Genomic DNA, 22,576 nt, shown 5'->3' with positions numbered 1-22,576 from the left:
TGCCCTCTTTCCTCTTTTACCCCCTCTTCTCTCTACCTGCAATACCCCTTTCCCCACAGAGGGAGAACTCTTATTCAGCCAACAAGGCCCTGATTAAGTATCCCCTCTCTGAGAGCCTTCCCTGCTTCCCCTTCTCTGAGCTTCATGAGAGCAGGGGGTAAGTGTTTGATGTCTTCTCTTCTGTGTCCTGGCATCTGGCCTAATAATTGGCCTGAGGCAAGTATTCCAAAAATGTTTGTTGAATCAGTGAATCACGTGTCTAGATGGACCCAGAGCTTGAGGATATCATAGACTATTTTAGCTAGAGGAAGTATTAGACAATTTTTGGCTTAGTTTTGTCACTTTAGTAATAAGGAATTAGGACCTGGAGAATTTGAGACACCTGCTCAAGCCATACAGCAAATGAGTGGTAGAGGCCTGGATCCCCCTCACATGACTGTTTCCCCTCTAGCATTCCATGTGCCTTCCATGGTGAGGGTGGCCAGGGTGCAAGAGTCGTGCCCCTGGGGTAGCTATTCTGGACCTGAAGGCACCCTGGGGACTCCCCTATGACTCAAAGGGTAGGCCACCCCTTCTACCAACATATAGGACCGTATCGAGAACAGCTAGTTACTGAGTGCTGTGTGGTAGGTTTGTGCCAAGCACTTTACCTACAGTGTTTAACACTCTCAACACTGAGACAAGGATTATTATCCCCACTTTACAGATGAGGAAATTGAGACTCAGTAAGGTTAAACTTCCTCAAGGTCACATGGACAGTGAACAGTGGGTTTAGACCAAGTTGCCTAATCTCAGAGCCCAGACTCCACCGATGCCACAACACACACATGTACATATGCGCACACACACTTGGAGGGGCCCTGCCGTCTTTTGTCCCTGACAGCCAGCAGAAGAGGCCTAGGTCAGGGGTAGAGGTGGTGATCACTGTCAGGGGTAGAGGTGGTGATCACTGTCACGTTTACTCATTCCTCAGGTGCCTTGGCCCCAGCTGCCCTTGAAGTCACCACGATGTGGTCCCTACCAGCTGCCCTCTCCCTGCTCATGCTGCTCCTGCTCCTGCTCCAGGCCCCTCCTTGCAGGCTACAGTCACTGGGCACCACGAAGCTACGGCTGGTGGGCCCAGGGAGCAGGCCAGAGGAGGGCCGCCTGGAGGTGCTGTACCAGGGCCAGTGGGGCACTGTGTGTGACGATGACTTCGCTCTCCAGGAGGCCACGGTGGCCTGCCGCCAACTGGGCTTTGAAACAGCCTTGACCTGGGCCCACAGTGCCAAGTATGGCCAAGGGGAGGGTGAGTGCCTGGTGCTGCCCAGCAGGAAGACAAGGAGATGATAGTGGGTTTCTCTCAAAGGCTGAGCATCCTGAGGCTTCAACAGACTCCTGCCCATCCTTTAATACCCAGCTCAAATGACCTCGCCCATGAGGTATTTCCTGAGTGCCTGGCTGCACGAGACCCTTGCTCCGACCCTCCCACTCTCACCTACAGTGAGGTCACCACCACCACCACCACCCTACTCCATTCTTACAGAGTGATTGGCACACAGTAGGTGCTCAGCAAATGTTGTTGAGTGAACAAATGGATGGATGAATGGGTGGACAGATCTAATCACTAAACCTACCTGGCATTTTCCAAAAACAGATTCTACAGGACCTGCTGCCAAAAGGAGGCAGCAAGTAGGGTTGTAGATACCAAGATCCCAGGAGAACCAACTCCCCTCCCCCACTTCTACTCAGGCTCTGGAAGAAGATAGTTGATAACTGTGGGGTCCTATGAAGGAGGCACAACCCGTGACTTGCTTCTCTGTCCCTAAGCATCACCCGTCTCCTGCCCACAGGACCCATCTGGCTGGACAATGTGCGCTGTATGGGCACAGAGAGCTCCCTGGACCAGTGCATGTCCAATGGCTGGGGTGTCAGTGACTGCAGTCACTCGGAGGACATTGGGGTGGTGTGTCACCCCCAGCGCCAGCGTGGCTATCTTTCTGAGAGGGTCTCCAATGCCCTTGGACCCCAGGTGAGGAGGCTGTTCAGGCCCTGGCCGGAGCCAAGTGTTGGGTCACGGGACGGGTGATGAACCTGGAGGAAGAAGGAAGGGAAAAGCAGCAGAGTGGGCTGACAAGCGTCCCTGGAGCCCCACGTCATGTTGGCGGCCCAGAACAGGTGCATAGACAGAGAGCCCAGCTTACAGCAGGGCAGGCTGGGGGTTCAGGCTGGGCCTGTTGGGGATCGCTGAAGCTACTCCCCACAAGGGAGGCAGCAGGGGTGAGGGGCTGCCTCACACACAAGGCCCGGCCACAATTGCTGCCTCTTCCCGGCACAAACAACCTCGAGCTAAAAACAGCTCAAGCCAAACAACAGGAGCAGGCAGGGCAGGTCCTGGCTCCTACCCTCCAACTGCCAGGCAGCCCCAGTGTAAGGACAGCTGGCCCTGGCCCACAAATGCAGCAGGCCAGGGTGGGGTGGTCCCCATGGTCTGAGTCACCCCAGGGCCAGGGCGGGGGTCCCATGGGCCAAAGATCCTACTGGGAGTCTCAAACAGCTGGTCCATGCCCATCCTCAGCTCTCCCCAGGGTAACACAGAGAAGGCCCCTCTGTGCCCAGCGGAAGCCTCCCAAACTCCAAGGGGCCTGACCCTGATCCCAGGGGGAGCACAGACCTGCCTGGTTCTCTCTGGAGTTGAGGAGAGGACCGTAGATAAACCAAGGTTCTCTTGTGCTATGTGGCTTCGACAGATGACCTCATCTCTGGGCCTCTGTTTCCTGGTCTGTCCATTGAGAGCCTGGATGGAGTGATCTCTAAGTGCTCTGAGCCCCGGCTCTCCCATGTGAAGACCTTGTAGCAGGCTCAGTGTGCGCAGAAATCCTGGGGCCCACAGTGACTCTGTACCCTGCAGGGCCGGCGGCTGGAGGAGGTGCGGCTCAAGCCCATTCTCGCCAGCACCAAGCGGCATAGCCTGGTGACCGAGGGAGCAGTGGAGGTGAGGTACGAGGGACATTGGCGGCAGGTGTGTGACCAGGGCTGGACCAGGAACAACAGCAAGGTGGTGTGTGGGATGCTGGGCTTCCCCAGCGAGGCACCTGTCAACAGTCACTACTACAGGTAGGAGGACAGTTGGACGGAGAGCTGCGGGGTTCAGGGGGCTGTGGGGCGGTGGCCGAGTGCGTGCACCCACGTGTGAGCATATGTGTGTGCGTCTGTGCGTGAGAGAGACACGTATGAGTACGTGTGCGTGGCTGTGACATGTGGGACCTTGCAGAGTTCAGGGAGTTGGGCAGGGTGGCGTCTGTGGCAGGACATGGCCGTGGGTGTGGGGCTGGGAGGGAAACAGTCCCAGCTGGACTTCCGGGCCTCTCAGAATAATGAGAGGGAGTGTGAGGATGAACTTGGAGACCCTGGGAAGAACCTCGAAACAGAAAAACACTCTACTTGCTAATCGTATGAAAAGAATTGACCGTAGTACAGAAAGCTTCCCAGATGAAAACAACTGAATGCAAACCTGTGTCCCTGCTTAAAAACTGGGCTTGAATGAAGATACTTACGGTGGTGCCCACAAGTACACACAGCCTGAGCTCTGGTCTCCGCTCTGCCAACTCCACGCTGTGGGCCCTCTGTAGGGCCCCCGGGGCCTCGATGAGCCAATCCTCAGGGAATTTCCTCCACTCTGATCTGAGCCAGGCTTTGACTGCTTTGCGTGTGAGCAGGACATGGGGTGGGGCAGCATTTGGGAGAGGAAACATAAAAATACTCTGTCAAAAACGTGACAGAACTGTCACAAGATTGCATCAGCCTCTAAATGGTACCAGCTCTGTGCTAGTGAAAACTAGATGTGTTTCTCGTCAAGGGCAAAAGCCCCCACCCTGCATCCGAGTGGTCGCCCCCTTGCACACCTCCAGTTGGTTTGGTGACTCTGTCCTGTGTCTCTGTCTTACCTGGGCCCGCTCCCAAAGACCAGGCGCGCGTGGCTCCGTCCCTGGGGATGACTGGGATGAGGGCCCCTGACTCCCTACTGCCTGGTAATTGCACCTCTGGGCCTGGCTGACCGGCCCAGCACCCATGAGGAGGAGGGCAGCCCTGATTATAGCCTCTGAGTGGGCAGCCCCCACCACCAAGGTCCAGCTTGCACCCACCCCCCAGGACCTCTCCCCTTTTCTCAGGGCGCTCCCTCAAGGCTCCCCTTCATCTGCATGTGGGGAGAGGGCGAGCTGGGGGCTGCCCACCTCAGGGGCGGTCCAGTGCCGAAGAAACCCCCGTTGGGGACTAGTCGAGGTACCTTGCTGGGCCCCGCTTTTCTCCCTGGGAAATGGAGATCATTGGTGTCTGCACAGAGACCCCGTGCCAGGGCTGAAGCTCAGCATTGACATAATGCGGCCAAGTTTACAGAGTTCCAGTGCAAACTCAAGAACAGTTCTGAGGAGCCAGGGCCCAGGGGGTCTCCTGCACCCACTCCATCCCCACCTGTTTTCTCCCACCTAGGAAAGTCTGGAATTTGAAGATGAAGGACCCCAAGTCTAGGTGAGGAGCAGCATCCTTAGGGGAGGGTGCAGAGGGGTGTGGCATGAAGGGGAGGGCGTGTCCCTTTCCTCCGCAGTGCCTTGGCCTCCCTGACTCCTGAGCTCCCTCAACCCCTCCCCACCTTCAGTCTCCCTTGTCTTCCAGGCTGAAGAGCCTGACACAGAAGAATTCCTTCTGGATCCACCAGGTCAACTGCCTGGGGACAGAGCCCCACATGGCCAACTGCCAGGTGCAGGTGGCTCCGGCACGGGGCAAGCTGCGGCCAGCCTGCCCGGGTGGCATGCACGCTGTGGTCAGCTGTGTGGCAGGGCCCCGCTTCCGCCCTGCAAAGGCAAAGCCTGGGCGCAAGGAATCCTGGGCAGAGGTGGGTTGGGCTGGGTCTGAGCAGGAACCGGTGGGGAGGGGCTCTCCAGGACAGGCTGGAGGGGAGGGGAGGGGAGGCCCGCCCCCACCGAGGAGGCACTGGTGCAGACTGGGAGGAGGACACAGCATGGTAGAAACTTGGGATTTATTTAAAAGGAACCATTTATATCCCTACCATAAATGGAAAGCTGACATCACTTGTCATGAATAGAAGGCAACCATAAAAACAGTAATTACATCGTAGCTAACACCCATTTGAGGCCCGAAGGTATTGAACCTGAGCCTGGCCCTTTGTTATAAAAAGCAACGCCTAAGTGCCGGTGAGGTGTTACAGACATGGCGGCCCCACAGTGGGATGGCCTCCTCCATGAAACAGGAGGGACCGGAGGAGTAACTTCCCCACTGTGTGAGTCAGCTTAATTAATGCCATGCCCCTGCGCAGCTCTCAAATCATCCCATACACCCCTTTGGGAAGCATCGATCTAGTTCAGCCCCAAAGAACAGGGAAGAAGCCAGGGCTGGACAAAAGGAAGGAACACCCTCCCTGCCCCTCCCCCCCCAGAGATCAGGAAGGCTTGAGAAGCCCAAGAACCCCAACTCCTATGGTTGCCTTGTTACTACTACCGCCAGTGTGGTGGTTCTTTGTCATGAAGAAAGAGCACTTGAGAAAAATGGCTTATTGGAGGTAATATCTCTGAGCTGTCAGAGGTGGGACTAGAACTCCCTGTCATGGGCTCGCCCAGCTTGAAGGGGCCTGGCCCAGGCCCCCTGCCATGGCTCAGCCCCTGCCTGCTGCCCCCTCCTCAGCCTGCCCTGAAGCTAGTTTTCTCGCAGCAGGAGCCGAAGGTGCGCCTCCGCTCTGGGGCCCAGGTGGGTGAAGGCCGGGTGGAGGTGCTCAGGAACCACCAGTGGGGTACCGTCTGTGACCACGGATGGAACCTCATATCCGCCAGCATTGTGTGTCGTCAGCTTGGCTTTGGCTCTGCTCGGGAGGCCCTCTTTGGGGCGCAGCTGGGCCAAGGTAGGTGAGGAGACCTGGGGTGGGGCGGGAGGATTTGGATGTGCCGTGGCTCCATCCCTTGGTGTCCAGGGCCCAGGACAGGAAGGTCTCCCTGTCTATGGAGGGGAAACCAAGGTGTGGGGTTACAGAGATGGGGCCTTGCACAGCACCTCTCCCTCTCCCCCGTAGGACTGGGGCCCATCCACCTGAGTGAGGTGCGCTGCAGGGGATATGAGCGGACCCTCAGTGACTGCCCCTCCCTGGAAGGGTCCCAGAATGGTTGTCAACATGAGAATGATGCCGCCGTCAGGTGCAACGTCCCTAACATGGGCTTCCAGAATCAGGTGAGCTCAGACTTGGGCATGACCTCAGGCTGGGGGGCTGGGAAGCCCTGAGAGAGAGCCCCAGGATACATCAAACCAGTGGGCACTTTCTCAGAGCCAGTCTGTAAAGCCCTCTCCTCGAAGTCCCCTGGCCTGGCCCACATCCCCTCAGAGATGTCCAATGGTGGTGGGCACCCTTGAGGCAGATACGCTGTCCCACCACAGCCTCTCAGGCCCCCGGTGAGGCTGCGAACGAAGGTGGCTAGGACAGAGGGCCGCAGGACTATCAGTGCTGGGAGAGGCACTGGCAAGGCTGTGTGGGAAGGTCAGAGTTCAAGGGCCCTGCAGACGTGGATGGTGGACAAGTCGCTCGCTCGTGTCTCTGATCATGGCTTTCTTCTGTAAATTGGGGTTAATTATCTCACAGGGTTATTGTGAATGGGACAATAGATATGAAAGCCCTTTGCCATTGGCAAAGCCATCATTAATGGTAGAATTTCAGGTAAGAGGAGCACAAAAACCAGAGCAGGTGAGGCACCTGGAGTCAGGTGTCCCTTGTGGGCAGGGACATCAGACACTAGCAAAACGTCCCCAAGGAACAGAGGAGATGAACCCAGAGGAGTGTCGTGCCCAGGGCTGCACAGCGAGCTAGGCCGGGCAGATCCAGGCTGGCTGTCCTGAGCCCTCTCCTCCCGAGGCCACTGTACTCCTCACACACCTGTGACCCTTGCAGGTGCGCCTGGCCGGTGGGCGCAGCCCTGAGGAGGGTGTGGTGGAGGTGCAGGTAGAGGTGAACGGAGTCCAGCGCTGGGGGGCCGTGTGCAGCGATCACTGGGGGCTCAGCGAAGCCATGGTGGCCTGCCGACAGCTCGGCCTGGGTTTTGCCAGCCACGCGATCAAGGTAGGTTCCTGTTGTGCTTCCCAACGTCCTGTGCTACAAGTGCTAACCCTTCTTGCATTCATTCAGTGATGAATTTTTGAGTGAAACTGGGGGGCCGATAGAATGCTGGGCACCAGGGACAGTGTGGAGAACAAGACGTGGCCCCTGCTTCATGGGACAGTCAGTAAAGTGAGGAAGGCAGTCACCGGAAAACATTCACATAACAGACACATACTTTTGTATGTTGTCTGTAGGAAAGATGACTGGAAGTTACCGGGAGAAGGTGGGGTGGGGATAAACAGCCCACGCAGAGACCCTGTGGCCCATGGAGGCTTGCCCCCATTGGGGAAATCAGGGACCAGGGCCGGAGTGGGGCTATCAAGGGCCAGTGGTGTGGTATGTGAGGGAGGTGGCAGGCAAACCGTGAAGTCTGCAGTGCACGTTTCTCGAAAATCTCTTCTGTGCTGTGTGGCACACTGTTGGGGTGGAGATCAGCATGGATACAGGAAACCTAACATGGCAATAGCCCAGCCGAGAAGTCACGCTGGTGTGGCCCAGGCTAGTGGCCGTCCTGGGGGAAATTCAGAGAGATTCGAGAGGCGCCAAGGAAAGAAAATCACAAGGCCGGGGCGCGGCTGCGATGCTACCTCGTCCTCCATTGGGCCCGCCTGGCCGGTGGGGCTGCCGGGTATTCCTCACTTAGAGAACTGGGGCCAACCCTACCCACAGCCGTCCGCCCAGGGCGACACGAGGCACAGTTGGAGAAACGGGGCAGGCCACCTGAGTGGGACAGGGGACAGGGCCCCCTCTCCAATAGCTAAGGGCAGCCGTGTGGAACAGGGTGGGGGCAAGGCCAGTGGCGGAAGAATCTTCCTGCCTCAGTGCAACGGAAGAAACTTCTGCTCTCGGAGGGGCGCACAGTAGCAGGGAGCGTCCCATCCCTGAAGACTTCTGAGCCAAGGCTGGACACAGCTGGGCAGGGGTGGTCCGACAGGGCTCTAGAGCACGAGCATCAGAGGAGAGGCTTCCAAAGCACCCCTCGGCCTGAACCAGGGGCTGCTGGCTGTTTTCTCAGGACACCTGGTACTGGCAGGGGACGCCGGGGGCCGGAGAGGTGGTGATGAGTGGCGTGCGCTGCTCAGGCACAGAGCTTGCCCTGCAGCAGTGCTCGCGGCACGGGCCGGTGCACTGCTCCCACGGCACGGGGCGCTTCTCGGCCGGAGTTTCCTGCACAGACAGTGAGTAAAGTCCACGGCGCCGGTGGGACAGTTTGGTGAGCCCGCACCTCCCATTCTCGGGGAGGGCCCGAGAGCTGGTCCCAGCCCCAACCCTGGAAGGGTAGGGGGTAGGAGGGCGGGACTTGGAGCACAGGCTCTGCCATTACCGGCTGTGTGTGGCCAAGTCCCCTGTCACGTGAGGATCCAGCCCTGCCCTGCCCAGCTCGTGGAGTTATTGTGAGGATTAAAACAGAGAATATGAGAAAACCCCAGGATACCCAACAGTGATTTTCAATTTTCCTGTCGTGACCGTTAAAAAAAAAATGAAACAGGATAGAAAACGAGAGAATGTGTCACACTTAGTAAGGGCAGTCATCCTGGGATTATGTACGTGTGCGCTGGGCCACGGTGCAAAATGTATTTCATAGTGCAGCTTGTAATAAGAAGAGTCTGAAAGCTGTTGTACGGGGAATGCGACTGTGAGGAGCGTGCACGGCCTAAGGCTCTGCTGTGTGTCCTCCCCCGGAGCTGTGGGGTTGGCCCAACAGGCCCAAGCCCGTTCTGAGGCATCGGTCCGCCCCCCACACCCAGATTCTCAGGGCGGCAGCGTCTGTTTGACATCTGCCAACGAGGCCGATGCCAAGATAACTGTGGCCAGTCCAAAGGCTCAAGCTGGCACCAACACGTACAACTACTTGACTTTCTTCCCGGCCAAACTTGCATGCCAAGACAGCCTTGACCTTTGTCAGTGAGCCCTGGGGCTTCCTCTCTGTCCAGTGCACCCTCGCCTGCAATCATGTGGCACCAGAGTGGGCCATGGGGCCTGCTCCCCAGTGTCTCCCCATCCTGGGAACCCTGCACCCCCTCCCTGGTCTACTGCCTGGTGAATGCTTTGGACACTTCACAACAGCTGAGCACAGACAGGCGACCTGCTGCCTGTGGGACCATCCCTATCTCGCCTCCGTGGTTTTTCTCACTCCTTTTTTCCCTTTACCCTCTCTCCTTCTCGGTCTCTCTGAAAGCTCTCTTTCTTTCCCTCAGGAGCACGAGGGTCTGTCAGTGGGCATAGCCTGGCTTTCTCCAAAACACACCACAGGAATTTCAGGAGCATTTAGTGACAGTACAGGCATCATCTGGCAACCCAGCCAGTTCCTGCTGTCACCCTCCGTCCCCCCCCCCCCCATTGAAATAAACCAGCAGCCCCGTCTCACCAGCCTCAGCACCTAGGCTCCGCCAGGGGATGCCTCTACCAAAAATCTAAACTGTAACCCAGCTTTTGCAAGAGCAAGCATTGAGAATGGGCAACTTTTCTCTCTTGATGTTACATGGTAAAAGCTGCAGCTCTCCACATTTCTGTACAGGGAACATGTGTTTTCCAAGGGTGGGGGTTGGGGTGGGTAAGAGCCCCTGTGACAGGAAGGGAACAGGAGAGGCACTGAGCAGACTTTCCAGCAACGGGGACTTTTATGCACAGAGAAGCACCAGAAATGTCCACGATGCCTCCGAGGAGAGAGCACGGGATAGCCTGGTATGAATAGCCAGGATAGCAATCCTGTTAGAACAGGAGCTCTGGAGGAGGCACAGGCCTAGAACTTCAGCGGAATGGACCAGAATGGCAGAGCTCAGGAGCAGGCCCAGTTCCCTCCCTGACCAGTTCCTTGCCTGGAACTGACCCTCCCTGCCAGTTCCTTGAAGGAACTGAGACCCAGAGGGAGTGACTGAGCTGAGGACGCCAAGCTGGAGGCAGTGGGGCTGAGGAGGGACTGTGAGCCAGGCTACACAAAGGCCCCCGGGAGCTGAGAAGCACCTGACAAAAGAAAGACTAGCTTACATCCACTGCGTGCTTACCCGACAATGACCTAAGCACGTTCCAGGTACTGGCACGATTGGCGTTATTATTATCCCTCTCTCATGGATGAGCAAGATGAGAGACAAAAGGTGAAGCAAGTCACAGAGCTACTTAATGGTGCAGTCAGAAATTAAGCAGGATTTGAACCCAGGCAGCCTGGCTCCAAAGCCATCATGCTTAACAGTGACACTGTACCTGCTTCCCAGGCCAAGGCAATAGATCGTTCCTCTATTGCTAGAACTCCCCAGTCTTAACTCCTAAACCTCCCTACTCTTCTGGGTAGAGCTCCACTTTTCTGGTAGCTCCTCCAAGAGCTTGGTTTGGGGGCATGCCTGTCTCCCTATGCCCAAGAGCAAATTGGCCGCCTTCCTACCTTTTGCACGGCGTTGTGCCTCCTGTGGCCCCAGGTGCTCCGGACCTTGTGATGAATGCCCAGCTGGTGCAGGAGACGGCTTACTTGGAGGACCGCCCGCTCAGCCAGCTGTACTGTGCCCACGAAGAGAACTGCCTGTCCCAGTCTGCCGACCTCATGGACTGGCCCTACGGGCACCGGCGCCTCTTGCGCTTCTCCTCACAGATCTACAACCTGGGCCGGGCTGACTTCCGTCCCAAGACAGGCCGCCACAGCTGGATTTGGCACCAGTGCCACAGGTTAGCGCCTGCTCCTGCCTTGGCTCTGGAGGGACAAAAAGCAGAGTCCAGGAACCAAACCAGTCTGGTCTTTCCCTGACCCCACTCACTTTCCCGGAGGGGTGTACGCTCTGGGTTAAGAGCCTTCCTTCCTAGACACCTTACTGGCTTCGCCTCCAGGAGCCACTAGGGAGCCCCAGGAGCATCGACTGGCCCTGCCAGCCAGTCACTCCCTTGCCTGTCCTGGATGTACCCCAGTTGATGGCGCTCAAAGGGTGCGTTTCCCCAGGAATGGCCAGGGGAGCAGTCATTGCCGGCTGAGCTGGTCTCTGTTGGAATATTGGATAATTTCTCTACATTGGACTTTGGGCCTTGTCTTTGAAAACCACATTAAGGTGGGGACTCCTAGAAACCTGGAGACCCAAAATAGACATCCCATCCAGGATGCTAGCTCTGCAGAAAAAGTTTGCTGGTTTCTGCCACAGCAGAGCAAGGCCCCCAAAGAAAAGTGTGAACACTGTACTAAAAGGAGACAATGGGCATTCTTTCCTGTCAGGAGTCTCCAGCCCACACAGGACAGACGATGCCTGTAACAAAGGCAGAATGGAAAAATGGTATTTTCTTGTTCAGGACACAGCAGGGTGGGGAAAGCTGAGTGGAAGGGGCAGCGACTTTGGGACTTGGCCTTGCTGAGATAATGAGCACCTTTCCCTGCAGCATGAACACAGTTGTCATTAGAACTGGATTGGAAACAATGGTAGCAATTTGGTCCCAGGCTCACAGGGAGGAGAGTGAGCCCCGCTCCTCAGCAGCTGGGCTCCTAGGCTGGTCCCTCGAAGTGTCCCTTCCTGCCGCCTCCGATCAGGCCTGGTAGCCAGGCACCAGCCTCCCAGAGGCTACCAGGGCAGCACTTACCCTCCTCACCTGGGTTAACGCCCTAGAGGGTGGGGGCAGCTGTGCCTTGCTGCCTGGTGGGGATGACGGGAAAGTAGACCCTGGGTCCCACTAATCTTGGGTTGGAAAGGGAGAAAGGCACTGACCTGCCAGCTCCTCCAGAGAGGACCCTCTCCTCTTGTTCTCAAGCTCACAGCTCTTTCCCTTCCGCAGGCACTACCACAGCATTGAGGTCTTCACCCACTATGACCTACTCACTCTCAATGGCTCCAAGGTGGCTGAGGGGCACAAGGCCAGCTTCTGCCTGGAGGACACAAATTGCCCCACAGGTATATGGTTTCCTGTCAGCATCTCCTCCTTGTGTTCTACTCCTCAGCCCCTTCAGGGTGAGGCTCCCTTCTGCCCTCAGATGAAGCCACCTCAGACACCTGGAGACTCTGGCCTGGCAACAGTCAGCACTCCAGGCAATTCAGAAAGATCGGTTTCTTACCTTCTGACATCTTAGGTGGAAGGTCCACTGCCTCTGCATTCCCAACGCACTTCGTACCGCTTTGAAATACTTAACGCTATTTTGGATAGTAGTTGCAGGGCTATTTCACTTGGGCTAAGTTCTTTGAGGGCACAGATCGTCAGATTCCTACTTGCATACCCACAGTTCCCAGCCCTTAAGGACAGCATGGCAAACACTGGCTCTTCAAAGGGTTGGACGATGTATCCTTAGCATGTAGGGCTGGAACCTTCCAACCGTATTTCCTAGGCCAGCAGCCAACAGGAATTTCCACTAGAGCATCCAAAGAAATAATCTGCCATAGATGAAGGTTTGCTAGAGCTGGGTTCATGGTTAGTAGGAAATCTGGCTCTGATAGTCATGCAAGTTATGTAACGGAATCGCAGGTCCCTAATCTGATTGCACTTGAATGGTACGAATGGCGTGAGGATTAAACAGTAACTTGAGCAGAATGCTTGGTCCTGAGCACCTACCACTGCCTCACTAACCGTCAGCGCCATTCCTCACAGGACTGCAGAAGCGCTATGCGTGTGCCAACTTTGGGGAGCAGGGAGTGACTGTCGGCTGCTGGGACACCTACCGGCATGACATTGATTGCCAGTGGGTGGACATCACAGATGTGGGCCCTGGGAATTATATCTTCCAGGTAAGGGGGTTTGGGGATTCCCCACAGGAACTCCATTTCCTGCACGTATTCCAGAAGTTTCCTGAGGTCAAATGAAGGAAGAGAGTCTCACAAATAGGGCCTCCGACAGGCCTGGCACTTGAAGGAGCTCTGCTATGGGGAAAGAACACTGAATGAGGATCCAGAGGATCCTAGGTTTGAGCCTTGATTTAATGGACAATGTCAAATAGGAACAAGAGTGCCGGCCTTCTGGGTGACTGTAAGGACGGATGAAGTGAAGAACAGAAATACCCTTTGTGAGATGACAGGAAATATAAAGGATTATTCCAGCCACTGCCAACTTCAGAAGCCACATCACCTGCTTTCAACTGTCCCCCTCTCACTCCAGGTGGTTGTGAACCCCAAATACGAGGTGGCAGAGTCTGATTTCTCTAACAACATGATGCGGTGCCGCTGCAAGTATGACGGGCACCGGGTCTGGCTGCACAACTGCCACACAGGTAAGTGCGAGCCTGTGTGGGGCCGGTATCTGCGGGCTCAGGGAGCCGGGGGAGGCTGTGTGCATGTCTGTGTGTGACTGGACTGGGCGTGCAGAAGGTCATGGATGGAACAGAGAGGAGTTTCCTTTGACGTCTTCCCAGGTAAATTTCTAGATCCAGCTGGTCCCACCGGCAGCCTCACCCAGTAACTACTTCTGTGTCCCTCTTTGTCCTTAAGGTGGCGTGGATTATAAACTCCGTCCCCCATCTATCCAGAGGTCTTTTCTCTTACTTCAAGTCAAGATTTCTCTTTGCCAGGCCCGTTATTGTTCACTCCCCCATTCACATGGTCTTTCTTAGCTGTCCCCACCTTAAGCTGAATGCCTCACGGGCAAAAGTGGAAGTCCGCCAGCTGGGTTGCTGTCCCCAGCTGTGAGCACAGCATAGGCCACAGGGAACAGGGCTCAGCACACTTGCAGGTTTGGTAGAATTGGACAGAGGAAGATGCAATGATTCAGTGGGGGACAGAGTGAGGAGGTGGTTGCTCCCCTGGTCTGTAAAGGAAAGTAGCAATCCATCTTCAAGTTATGAAATACCTATATTTGCTATGGGGTGTTTGCATTCACACCTTTGCACATATGGGGTAAGGTGGGGCAAGACTGGTTTATTCAGTCAGCAAACATTTAAGACCCACTTCTGTGTTGAACACTATGCCAGGCACTAGGAAAATAAATGGAAGTAAAACGTGGAGCTCAGTGGTGAACAGGGTAAGCAGGCATGCAAATGGATAACCCTAATACGGAGTACTCCAAATCAGTATGAACCAATGCTGAGCAAGCATGGAGAGAAAGCACCGACCTGGGGGTGAACAAGTTTTCCCAGAGAAAGTGACATTTGAGCTGGGTTTCAAAAGGAGGGGCAGAAGTCAGGGAAGAAAGGAAGAACTGGAGAAAGAGCATAGGATTTGGCCTCATTGGATTTGGGGACAAGGCTTCATTGGGATCTAAATCCAAGTCCAGGGGCGCCTGGGTGGCTCAGTCGGTTGAGCACCCGACTTTGGCTCAGGTCATGATCTCGCGGTTTGTGAGTTCGAGCCCTGCGTCGGGCTCTGTGCTGACAGCTCAGAGCCTGGAGCCTGCTTCAAATTCTGTGCCCCCCCCTCCACCCCACCCCTGCTTGTGCTCTGTCTCTGTCTTTCAAAACTGAATAAACATTAAAAAAATTAAGTCTAAGTCCACCACTTTCTGTAGAGCTGTAAGACTGAAGGAAAATCTCAACCACAAAAACGTTTTCTTTGTTTTAAAATGGAGCTATATACTTCAAACCCGCTAAAGCTCTTTGCGGGCAGGGTTATGATGGTTCTTGCTAAGAGAACGACTATCCTGTGGGCTTCTGGGAACCACTGACAAATTTCAGTCAAGGGGAGCAAAAAGATCAGATTTATGTTTTCAAAAGGTGAGTCTAGCAACAGATGGAAGACAGTAAGAGGAAATAGTCCAAGTATTTGAAATTGTGTGACTGGGTCGATTTTGCTGCCATTAAAGGAGACAGGGACGTGAGAGACATCGGAACTGGAACCTCAGACTGCACAGTGGAGAGCAGGCTGCTGGGGGTCCAGGCGGTAAGGGAGGAAAGAAAAATAGTGCTGTTCTGGCCACTGTGAGGGTCCCTGCAGAAAGCTAGGGCAACCCAGGTAAGAGTACAAAGGTATTTCATGAAAGGACTATTTATATAGCGTGTGAATAGGACGAAAGAATTAGATGTGAATAGGACTAAGGAAATGAGAGGATAGCAACAGTGGAAAACTGTTAATACCTTTTGGCTTGAAGGGGCACCGGAAGGAGCCAGGAGAAAGCTCGAGCTTGGGGTCAGGGGGAGCTGATGAGGCCATCACCACAGAACAGAGAAGAAATACCCCAGCCTCTCCCACCTGCCATCTACTGATCTCCTGCTCTTGCTCCCCACTGACCTAAATCAGAGACCAGAGGCTCAGGGGGCCAGGGTGAGGCAGTTTCCAGGGGCCAATTCTGTAGAGCACAAAAAAATACAAAAAGGGTAGAGAAGGAATCTGGGGATGGAGGACGGGCAAAAAAGAATAACCAGCACAACCCTTTCCACTCAGTAGCCTATTCTTTCTTATGTCCATGAAACTACACGTCATGGTCTCTTTCTACAAAATGGACTGGTGTTTGTGCCCATGAGTGACCTAATGTAAAGGGTGAGCAGGGCAGAATGTGTGTGTGTGTGTGTGTGTGTGTGTGTGTGTGTGTGTGTGTGAGAGTGAGTGAGTGAGTGAGTGAGTGAGTGAGTGAAGCTGTTAGGGAGGGGATGAGAGCACGGTAGGGTTGGCTACTTACCTGTTCTTCTTTGGTCCACAGGAGATTCTTACCGAGCTAATGCAGAGCTCTCCCTGGAGCAGGAGCAGCGTCTCAGGAACAACCTCATTTGAGGCCATCACTGCACACTTCCGGCTGCTGCCCACACACCAGATACCTCAGCTTATTGGAGCCATGCCCTTCACAGAGCCCTAACTCAGAAGGAAAGGGGCCAGTGCCAAGTGGCACCAAGAACTGCTCAGGAAGCCCTTTGATGGCAAGATCATCAAACGAAATGGTACTGCTCCCTCAGGATGACTCTGGGCCTGTCCCGTAAAGGCCTTTGGTCTACGGTCTGTGGCCTCTAGGCTTTGTTCAGATGAGCTGCTCTTCCACAAGGAGACCCCATCTTTCCCGGATCTTGCCCCAGTGTTCTTGGCTCAAGAGCAATCAGTTCCTTAGAGATGGGCTGTGACCCAACCCCCCATTTAAACGGTGCTTTGCAAAAGTCTTGGAGTAGAGGACGAAGGACAGAAATACACAGGAGGTAGGATTAGCTCTGCTAGAAGCTCAAAGCAACACAACTTGTGTCAAAGTCACAACTGGCAGCAAAGTTGATGAATTGAGTCCCTTGTTTGATCTGCGCTCATTCAGAACTCACCTGTCATTCTAAGAGTCTGCTCTAGTGCCTTTAGCTTTATCCTACTGCACATATGGGTGTTTCTAATATCCTGGAAGCTTAGGCCTCAGGCATCCCCTTATCTCCTGATGGGCCAACACCACCAATTACTGAGTGCTTGAGAAGGGGCAGGACTTGCAGAAGTGGCCAGATAGGGTCTTCCTACAGAGCAGCAAGAGAAGTCCAAGCAGAAAGGCTGCTGCGATAACATGGACCCCGGCCCCTGCCAGGGCCTCTGCCAAGGAGAAAATATGCCATACACCTGGCAGGCAATCCAATCTCCCTCAAGATCACTGTGCATCTCAGGACTTGCCTCAATTTCAGGTCTCAACCAAGTTTCTGGAGTGAACTTTGCATGGAATAAGTTAGATACACGTTAAGAGATGATCCTTACAGGTCTGATGCCCTAGTGCCAATAAAGGTTGCTCAGTATGGACAGCTACAAAGACAAGACTGGCTATATAGCTCTTTGGGGTCCCCAGCCCATGAAATCTAACCTTTTCCACTCTTGCTGAGCTGGTGACTAGTACATGTGGGGCACACATACTACTCACAACAGTCCCACCACACTTCTCTGAAATCAGCCTTTGATGTTAGCAGACTATAGTCTGCTTCCCAATTCTCTCCCCAGGCTCAGGGCTGAAACATGGGCTGGAAAGGTTAAGGGACAAAAGGGAGGAGGCAAGAAGGAAAAGCCCAAGGACCGTAAACTTTTACAACTGAGGCTGCAAAGCTGAAATGAACAGTAGCAGATGGGGCAGATTTACAACAGTACACCCCTCCCCACAGCATGTGAGCTATCCCCTCCCTCCTTACGGGGTAAAAAGGGACATGATCTTGAGCTATCCTCTCTGAATACAAAGAAGTGCTTTCTTCCCCCTTCTCTTCTACCTTCTCCACTCCTTCATCAGGCAAAGGGAGCATTATATCTTGGCATGGCAGTTTAGGTAAACAAGGGAAGGACTGATTTCCTGTTGGATCCAGCAAACCTCTCCCAAACAGTAAAAACATTATACTCGCACATGCAGCTAATGGTCTGTGAAAGAATGTGCAGCTCGTGGGGGAGCGTGTGGCGGCTGATGACTAGACTCAGGCAGGGAGGTACCCACCGCTTCTTCCTGCATCCAGTTTCCGAGAGGGCCAGAAGAAGCGGGCCAGGCAGCCAGCCACTGGCTCCGGTCTCAGTCTTGTTGGCCACATCACACACTTGATAGGTGCAGCCCGTTCTAATTCTTGGAAAAAGCTATACAAGGGCTGTGCTGTTACACCACCGAGTTGAAAGGGAAGGACGTGGGAAGACTGGTGGCTGGCATGGCTTGTAACTAGATGAGGAATGTTAACAGAATACCAACCACCAAATTCCAGACAGAACCAAAAATGTCAGAAGACTTTCACCCCGGCATTCTGTAGTCTGAGAAACTGAAGTGCCAGGAACCTCGGCTTACTAATTAGAAGCCTAATTTATTTCTATTCCACCAAGACCTTCACTCTATGGGGAGCATGTTAGGACTCCAAGGGGACGTACATTTCTACTACAGATACCAGGTGACACTGGGATTTAGTCATTTAACATGTATGAAGCAACAAAAACACCTAGCAGAGTACATTCATAGTCTTCTGGAATATCTAACAAAGGAGCCAGGGGCAGCTACAGGGTGCTGTCCAGTTGGCTCAGCTTGTGAAGGCATATGGATGGGGCCAAGGATGTGGTTTCCATCTGCACAAGCTCAGTGTAGTCCACGCTGGGCCGTGGCAGGTCCTCTTACCTCCACCCGTACACATCAATGGAAAATATACCTAAAAAGCACACTCTCAGGGCGCCTGGGTGGCTTGTCCAACTTCGACTCAGGTCATGATCTCACAGTTTGTGAGTTCGAGCCCCACATCAGGCTCTCTGCTGTCAGCACAGAGCCCACTTTGGATCCTTCCTTCCTTGGAAGGAAGTTCTGTCCCCCTATCTCTCTGCCCCTCCCTCCCTTGCGCATGCTCGCTCTCTGTCTCTCTCTCAAGAAAAGAACAGCACGTTCTCTACTAATGGTGGAAGCAGCAACACTTCACAGCTTTAGGTACCGGCTAAACACAAATCCCTTCTGTGGGTCTAATTATAAGGATAAGTCTGAAAGTTAGAGGTGGCTGATCGCAAGCTGGAAAAAAGCATACACTACTAGCCACTTAGTAGACAGCATTAGAATGACAACAGTACCTTAAAAGCTAGGAGTAATTAAAAAAACTGGGTAATAAACATGCAGCTCTATGTTACCAACGCCCTTAAAAGCCAAAATGCTATTAGAAAAGGGAAGACAAGTAATAGGGACAATCATCTTTTTTACTGCCCAAGGTCACTCTTAGCCTTGAAGAATCAAAACAGAGCAAAGGTGTACCTCAGAAGTGTACCATTCAGTATGAAGCCTGGCTACGATTCCCTGCCTTTTCTTTCCAGTGTAGCCATGCTGTTCGAACAGACCTGTCTATCTTAAAGAAGTCTGTTGTGTGAAGACAGAGAGCACAAGCCCTGTGGCTACAAGTCAGAGAAGTCCACTGGACCAGATACTAGGACAGAGGATCAAGAGGTTTTATTTAATCCTCTCAACTTGAAAGGGAGGCCCTGAATAGGAACAAGGGACACTTTCAGAACTGACCAAGTATGAGAAAAACAATGCTGAGGAGCTGCAAGAAGCCTCCAAGACCAGAATAGCAGCAGGGATAGTTGGGTCAGGGCTAAGACCCAAGGCCAGTGTCATCTGAGGAACATTTGAACAGAGCCCCCACTCTACCATGTTCTAGGCAGTGCTAATAATCCATCACTGTCATGGGCACCACATACAAATATGAGGCTGCCGCCCTCAATGAAAGCACGATGGGACACTATGTCTTGCTAGCTCAACCTATTAAAGTCTAGCACTCCCAGTTCTTCAGTGCAGAACTTCCTTCCAAAAACAATGAGCGCAGGTATGAGATGGATAAAGCCTGAATTGGCGGCTCAGACTTGTCAGTGTCCTTTAGGAAATTTCTCACTGCCCAGAGGTGTTTGTTTTATTCTGGCAACTCTTCACTGTAATGGATCATCTGGTGTTGCTTGCCAGGTGCCTCTGGCACAGGCTGAGAAGATGATACCAAGAACATGCTGTGTGCCAGAAGCCTTCTGCAGAATGTCAGGTTTGACAGAAATGGGAGAAGGCAAGAGGCTCGGGTGGGCATGTCCAGGGAGGGCAAGAAGGGGAGGGGAGCTACCACATACCCATCCCGAGAGAGGCATTTTTGTAGTATACTCAGATAGAGTATTTTGTAGTATACTCAGATAGAGGACCAGCAGTCTACTCAGTGTGGCTCAATAAAGCCAACAGATCCACTGAACCCAGGCACAACTTTATAGGGATGAAGATACGAGGAGAGCTGTTCCCCAGTTTTTTTGTGGGAATGACAAAAGTGACAAATAGCAGTGATGTAGGTCATAGACTGAGCTTTAATGTCTCCCTCTCACAACACGGTAGTACTTTCAGTGGGGACTAGCACACGGCTCCCAAGGCTGGCTTTCTAGAGGGCTGAAGCAGGCATGCCCTTGGCTGCTGTGCAGCTGGAGCAGCCCCAGGCGCCCGGCCCAGTACAAACTCTGGAGCTCAAACACCTACATCTGCTGCAGCTCACCAGCTCCAGAGTTCTGGAATTGACAGTGTGGATTCGGTGAGTACTAAGTACTTCAAACACTGTTCCCTCCGCCACCCCTTGGCTCTGTGAGGCCCGAAAGAACACCCTACCTTTTCAGGGCCAGAATGGCCCATCATGGCAGGTTTGAATCCTCTCTTTTGTATCTGCTTCAGACATCTTAGACACATGAGCCATGGTAACAGTGGGGCTTGCCACGCCCAGAGGACTCTTGGAAGTCATATCCAAATTGCCACAAGTCAGCTTCCTGGCTGATGGCTCCTTTCTATGCCCAACACAGTATGGCAATTCCAAATGACTGCAATTAGAAGCAAAGACGGACAGGAGTCCACCTTCTTTCTAGACCCAGTCAGTGCTCGCCTCAATGGCTTTATCTCGTTCTTTCATGAACACGCACTTCTGCATGTACACAGAACTCTAGAAGGATCCTCCTATCCGAAGACTATGGAATTAATTTCTGAATTCATGGAACTATCCATTTCCTTAAGTGATGTTCAAACTGCAGACTGGTCTCTGCCTTCCCAGACATCTTCCCGTTGCTTGGCTTCCAGTCGCTTTCTCTCTGTAAGTAAGGACAGTATGAAAAGTGGAAGTACGCTCCATATAACCAGTGACTTTCCTTTAATCCAAATTATAAGCAAACTTCAGTCATGAGACAGGAGAATTTCCTGGTCTTCTCTTACCTGACTCCAAGAGTTAATATCTTTAACTTTCCAAGTGCGTTATAAGTGGAAGCAATGTTATTAGTACTATATAATAAAAAAGAAAGATCTGGGACTAACAGAAATAAAAAGTATGTGGAGTAAGTCAGAACCTAGCAGGACCAGACTCCAGTCTTGCTAATAATGTATTTATTTTCATTCTATTTCTCAACTGTGTTAGTGCTTCAATATAATTGCCTGTTCTTCCCACTTCACTGATCTTTAAAAATATTTCAATAGGGATGAAGAATAGGTTTGAATATTCTTCTTCTGTCTTCTTGCTCAAATAGAAATGGTGGCCACTGGGCTCTAGCTGGATCTCCCTACTACAGTCTTACAGAAAAAAAATTTTCAGAGGCAAATCAAATTTCAGTATTTTTAGAGCACTTTCAAGAGCCTACCTTCCGCAACACACAATTCCAACATGGGAAAACACCCACATATAATGGAGGGAAATAAAGAATTATTTCTAAAAACAAAACAAAAAAATCAGAAATCTGGGCAATCCATCTTCAATTTTTAACAGAGAAGCTGGGTTTCCATTTAATACTTTGACCAAGACCTGAGATAATACAGACCACACATGATTTGGTGACCCGAGCACTTCATTAGGTGCCACAATACCAGTTCTAATTTCATGGCTAGTCATTTACCACAAAATATAGATGATAAGCCTAAGTGCTTCCTCTCAAGGGCTATTATTTCAAATAAAGTCTGTAAAAGATTTTGCAAGTCATGAACCAGGGGAATTACTACAGAAATCAAGGTGAGTTTAGAGTTAACACTTGCTATTCTGACATACCTTTCCAAATCAGCAGAATCCCTTACAAAATTCCTTTACTGAATATATTTGACTGTACTTTAAGGGCAAAGAACTTGGTCAGGAAGCTGACTGGCATTTGGAAATGTGAGATAGAGAAATTCACTGCTATTTGGGCACCACCTTGTGGCATTATCTGAATATAACAGTAAAGTTATAACAGACAAAAAAAAAAAAAAAAGAGGGTCAGCAAATTCCAAACTGAAGGCTAATTAATTCAGTGCCTTGTGACTTGGCTTTAAGACAGGCTTCAATTGGGATTGGGATTCTCCAGGGAGACCGCACTAAGGATAATTGGCTTGTCTAAAGGATTCCAGGGTTTCTTAGGAAAGCACTGTGGTTCTGATTCTCATAAACAGGGTAAAGTTATTAGAAGGGGATCTAAAGGCAAAAGCAATGTTGGACGAAAGCAATCAAAAATTGGTTCTGGATTCCTAGAAAACTGAAGAAACCAGAAAAGTGAACTACTAGAACTCAAATTTTTCAATAAGCTCAGAAATTTAAATCAGAGTGACTACCTGGGAAGTTTAACAAAAGAAATCCAGGTGTAATAGAAAAATAAACCACTCACCACAATTCGCAACTCTAAACTCAAAGCACTTTGGAAAAGTTGGTTTTTTTTAAACTTGTTTTTTTTTTTTAAAGTTTAGGGCCAAAATTCATTTGGTAGTAAATATAACCTGAAAAGATAAAAGGCTGCTTATGGTCTTACATATGCCATTTAATGGAACAATCATACACTTGGTGGCAGAAATACTGTCAGTGTGTCTGATTTTGGTGTTATGAAATATATATTAAGATAACGATACTATCTTTCTAAAATTGAATACAGTTCAGAATACTGAAACATTTCCCACCCTAATGTTTTATAATAAAAGATTATGGATCTCTACTGCCAAATACATGTAAAATAATATATGAGGAAACTCTGGTGGTTAACCAGTGAAGGCTGGGAGACAGACTGAGAAGCACAAAGAAATAGTAACAATGTGAGGCATACATTTAGTAATTCAGAACCTGAATAGAGAAATACTTTTTAAAGAGGAAATGGAAGCTTGGAGGGGTTAAGTGACTTGGCTAAGGTTACATAATCAGTGAAAAACTAAAGCTGGAACTCAGGC

At 52.0% G+C, this 22,576-nt stretch overlaps 2 protein-coding genes across 5 annotated transcripts in view; one reads left to right on the top strand and one right to left on the bottom strand.

Moving 5' to 3' along the window:
* The first annotated feature begins 871 nt into the window (after positions 1-871).
* LOXL4 (lysyl oxidase like 4) lies at positions 872-16,716 on the top strand. Its single transcript, XM_047073262.1, has 14 exons — positions 872-1,288; positions 1,833-2,011; positions 2,891-3,096; positions 4,471-4,509; positions 4,654-4,873; positions 5,707-5,893; positions 6,062-6,216; positions 6,929-7,096; positions 8,151-8,313; positions 10,549-10,792; positions 11,879-11,994; positions 12,683-12,819; positions 13,187-13,298; positions 15,656-16,716. Exons 1-14 carry the CDS (start codon positions 1,009-1,011, stop codon positions 15,724-15,726), a joined length of 2,277 nt encoding a protein of 758 aa, XP_046929218.1. The 5' UTR covers positions 872-1,008; the 3' UTR covers positions 15,727-16,716.
* A 3,000-nt stretch (positions 16,717-19,716) lies between these two features.
* R3HCC1L (R3H domain and coiled-coil containing 1 like) overlaps positions 19,717-22,576 on the bottom strand; it is a 94,490-nt gene continuing 91,630 nt past the window's right edge. For all 4 annotated transcript variants that reach the window (XM_047073261.1, XM_047073258.1, XM_047073259.1 and 1 more), the window contains one exon: positions 19,717-20,496. In XM_047073261.1, coding sequence (XP_046929217.1) covers positions 20,429-20,496 — 68 coding nt within the window. In that variant the 3' untranslated portion in view covers positions 19,717-20,428. The remainder of the gene's footprint in view (positions 20,497-22,576) is intronic.

Source organism: Lynx rufus, unplaced genomic scaffold (genome assembly GCF_022079265.1).
Source record: "Lynx rufus isolate CCGP_SWC_20201006 ecotype Redwood Valley unplaced genomic scaffold, mLynRuf1.p SCAF_11, whole genome shotgun sequence".
NCBI classification, from domain to species: domain Eukaryota; kingdom Metazoa; phylum Chordata; class Mammalia; order Carnivora; family Felidae; genus Lynx; species Lynx rufus.
This window is presented reverse-complemented; position numbering and strand designations above follow the sequence as displayed.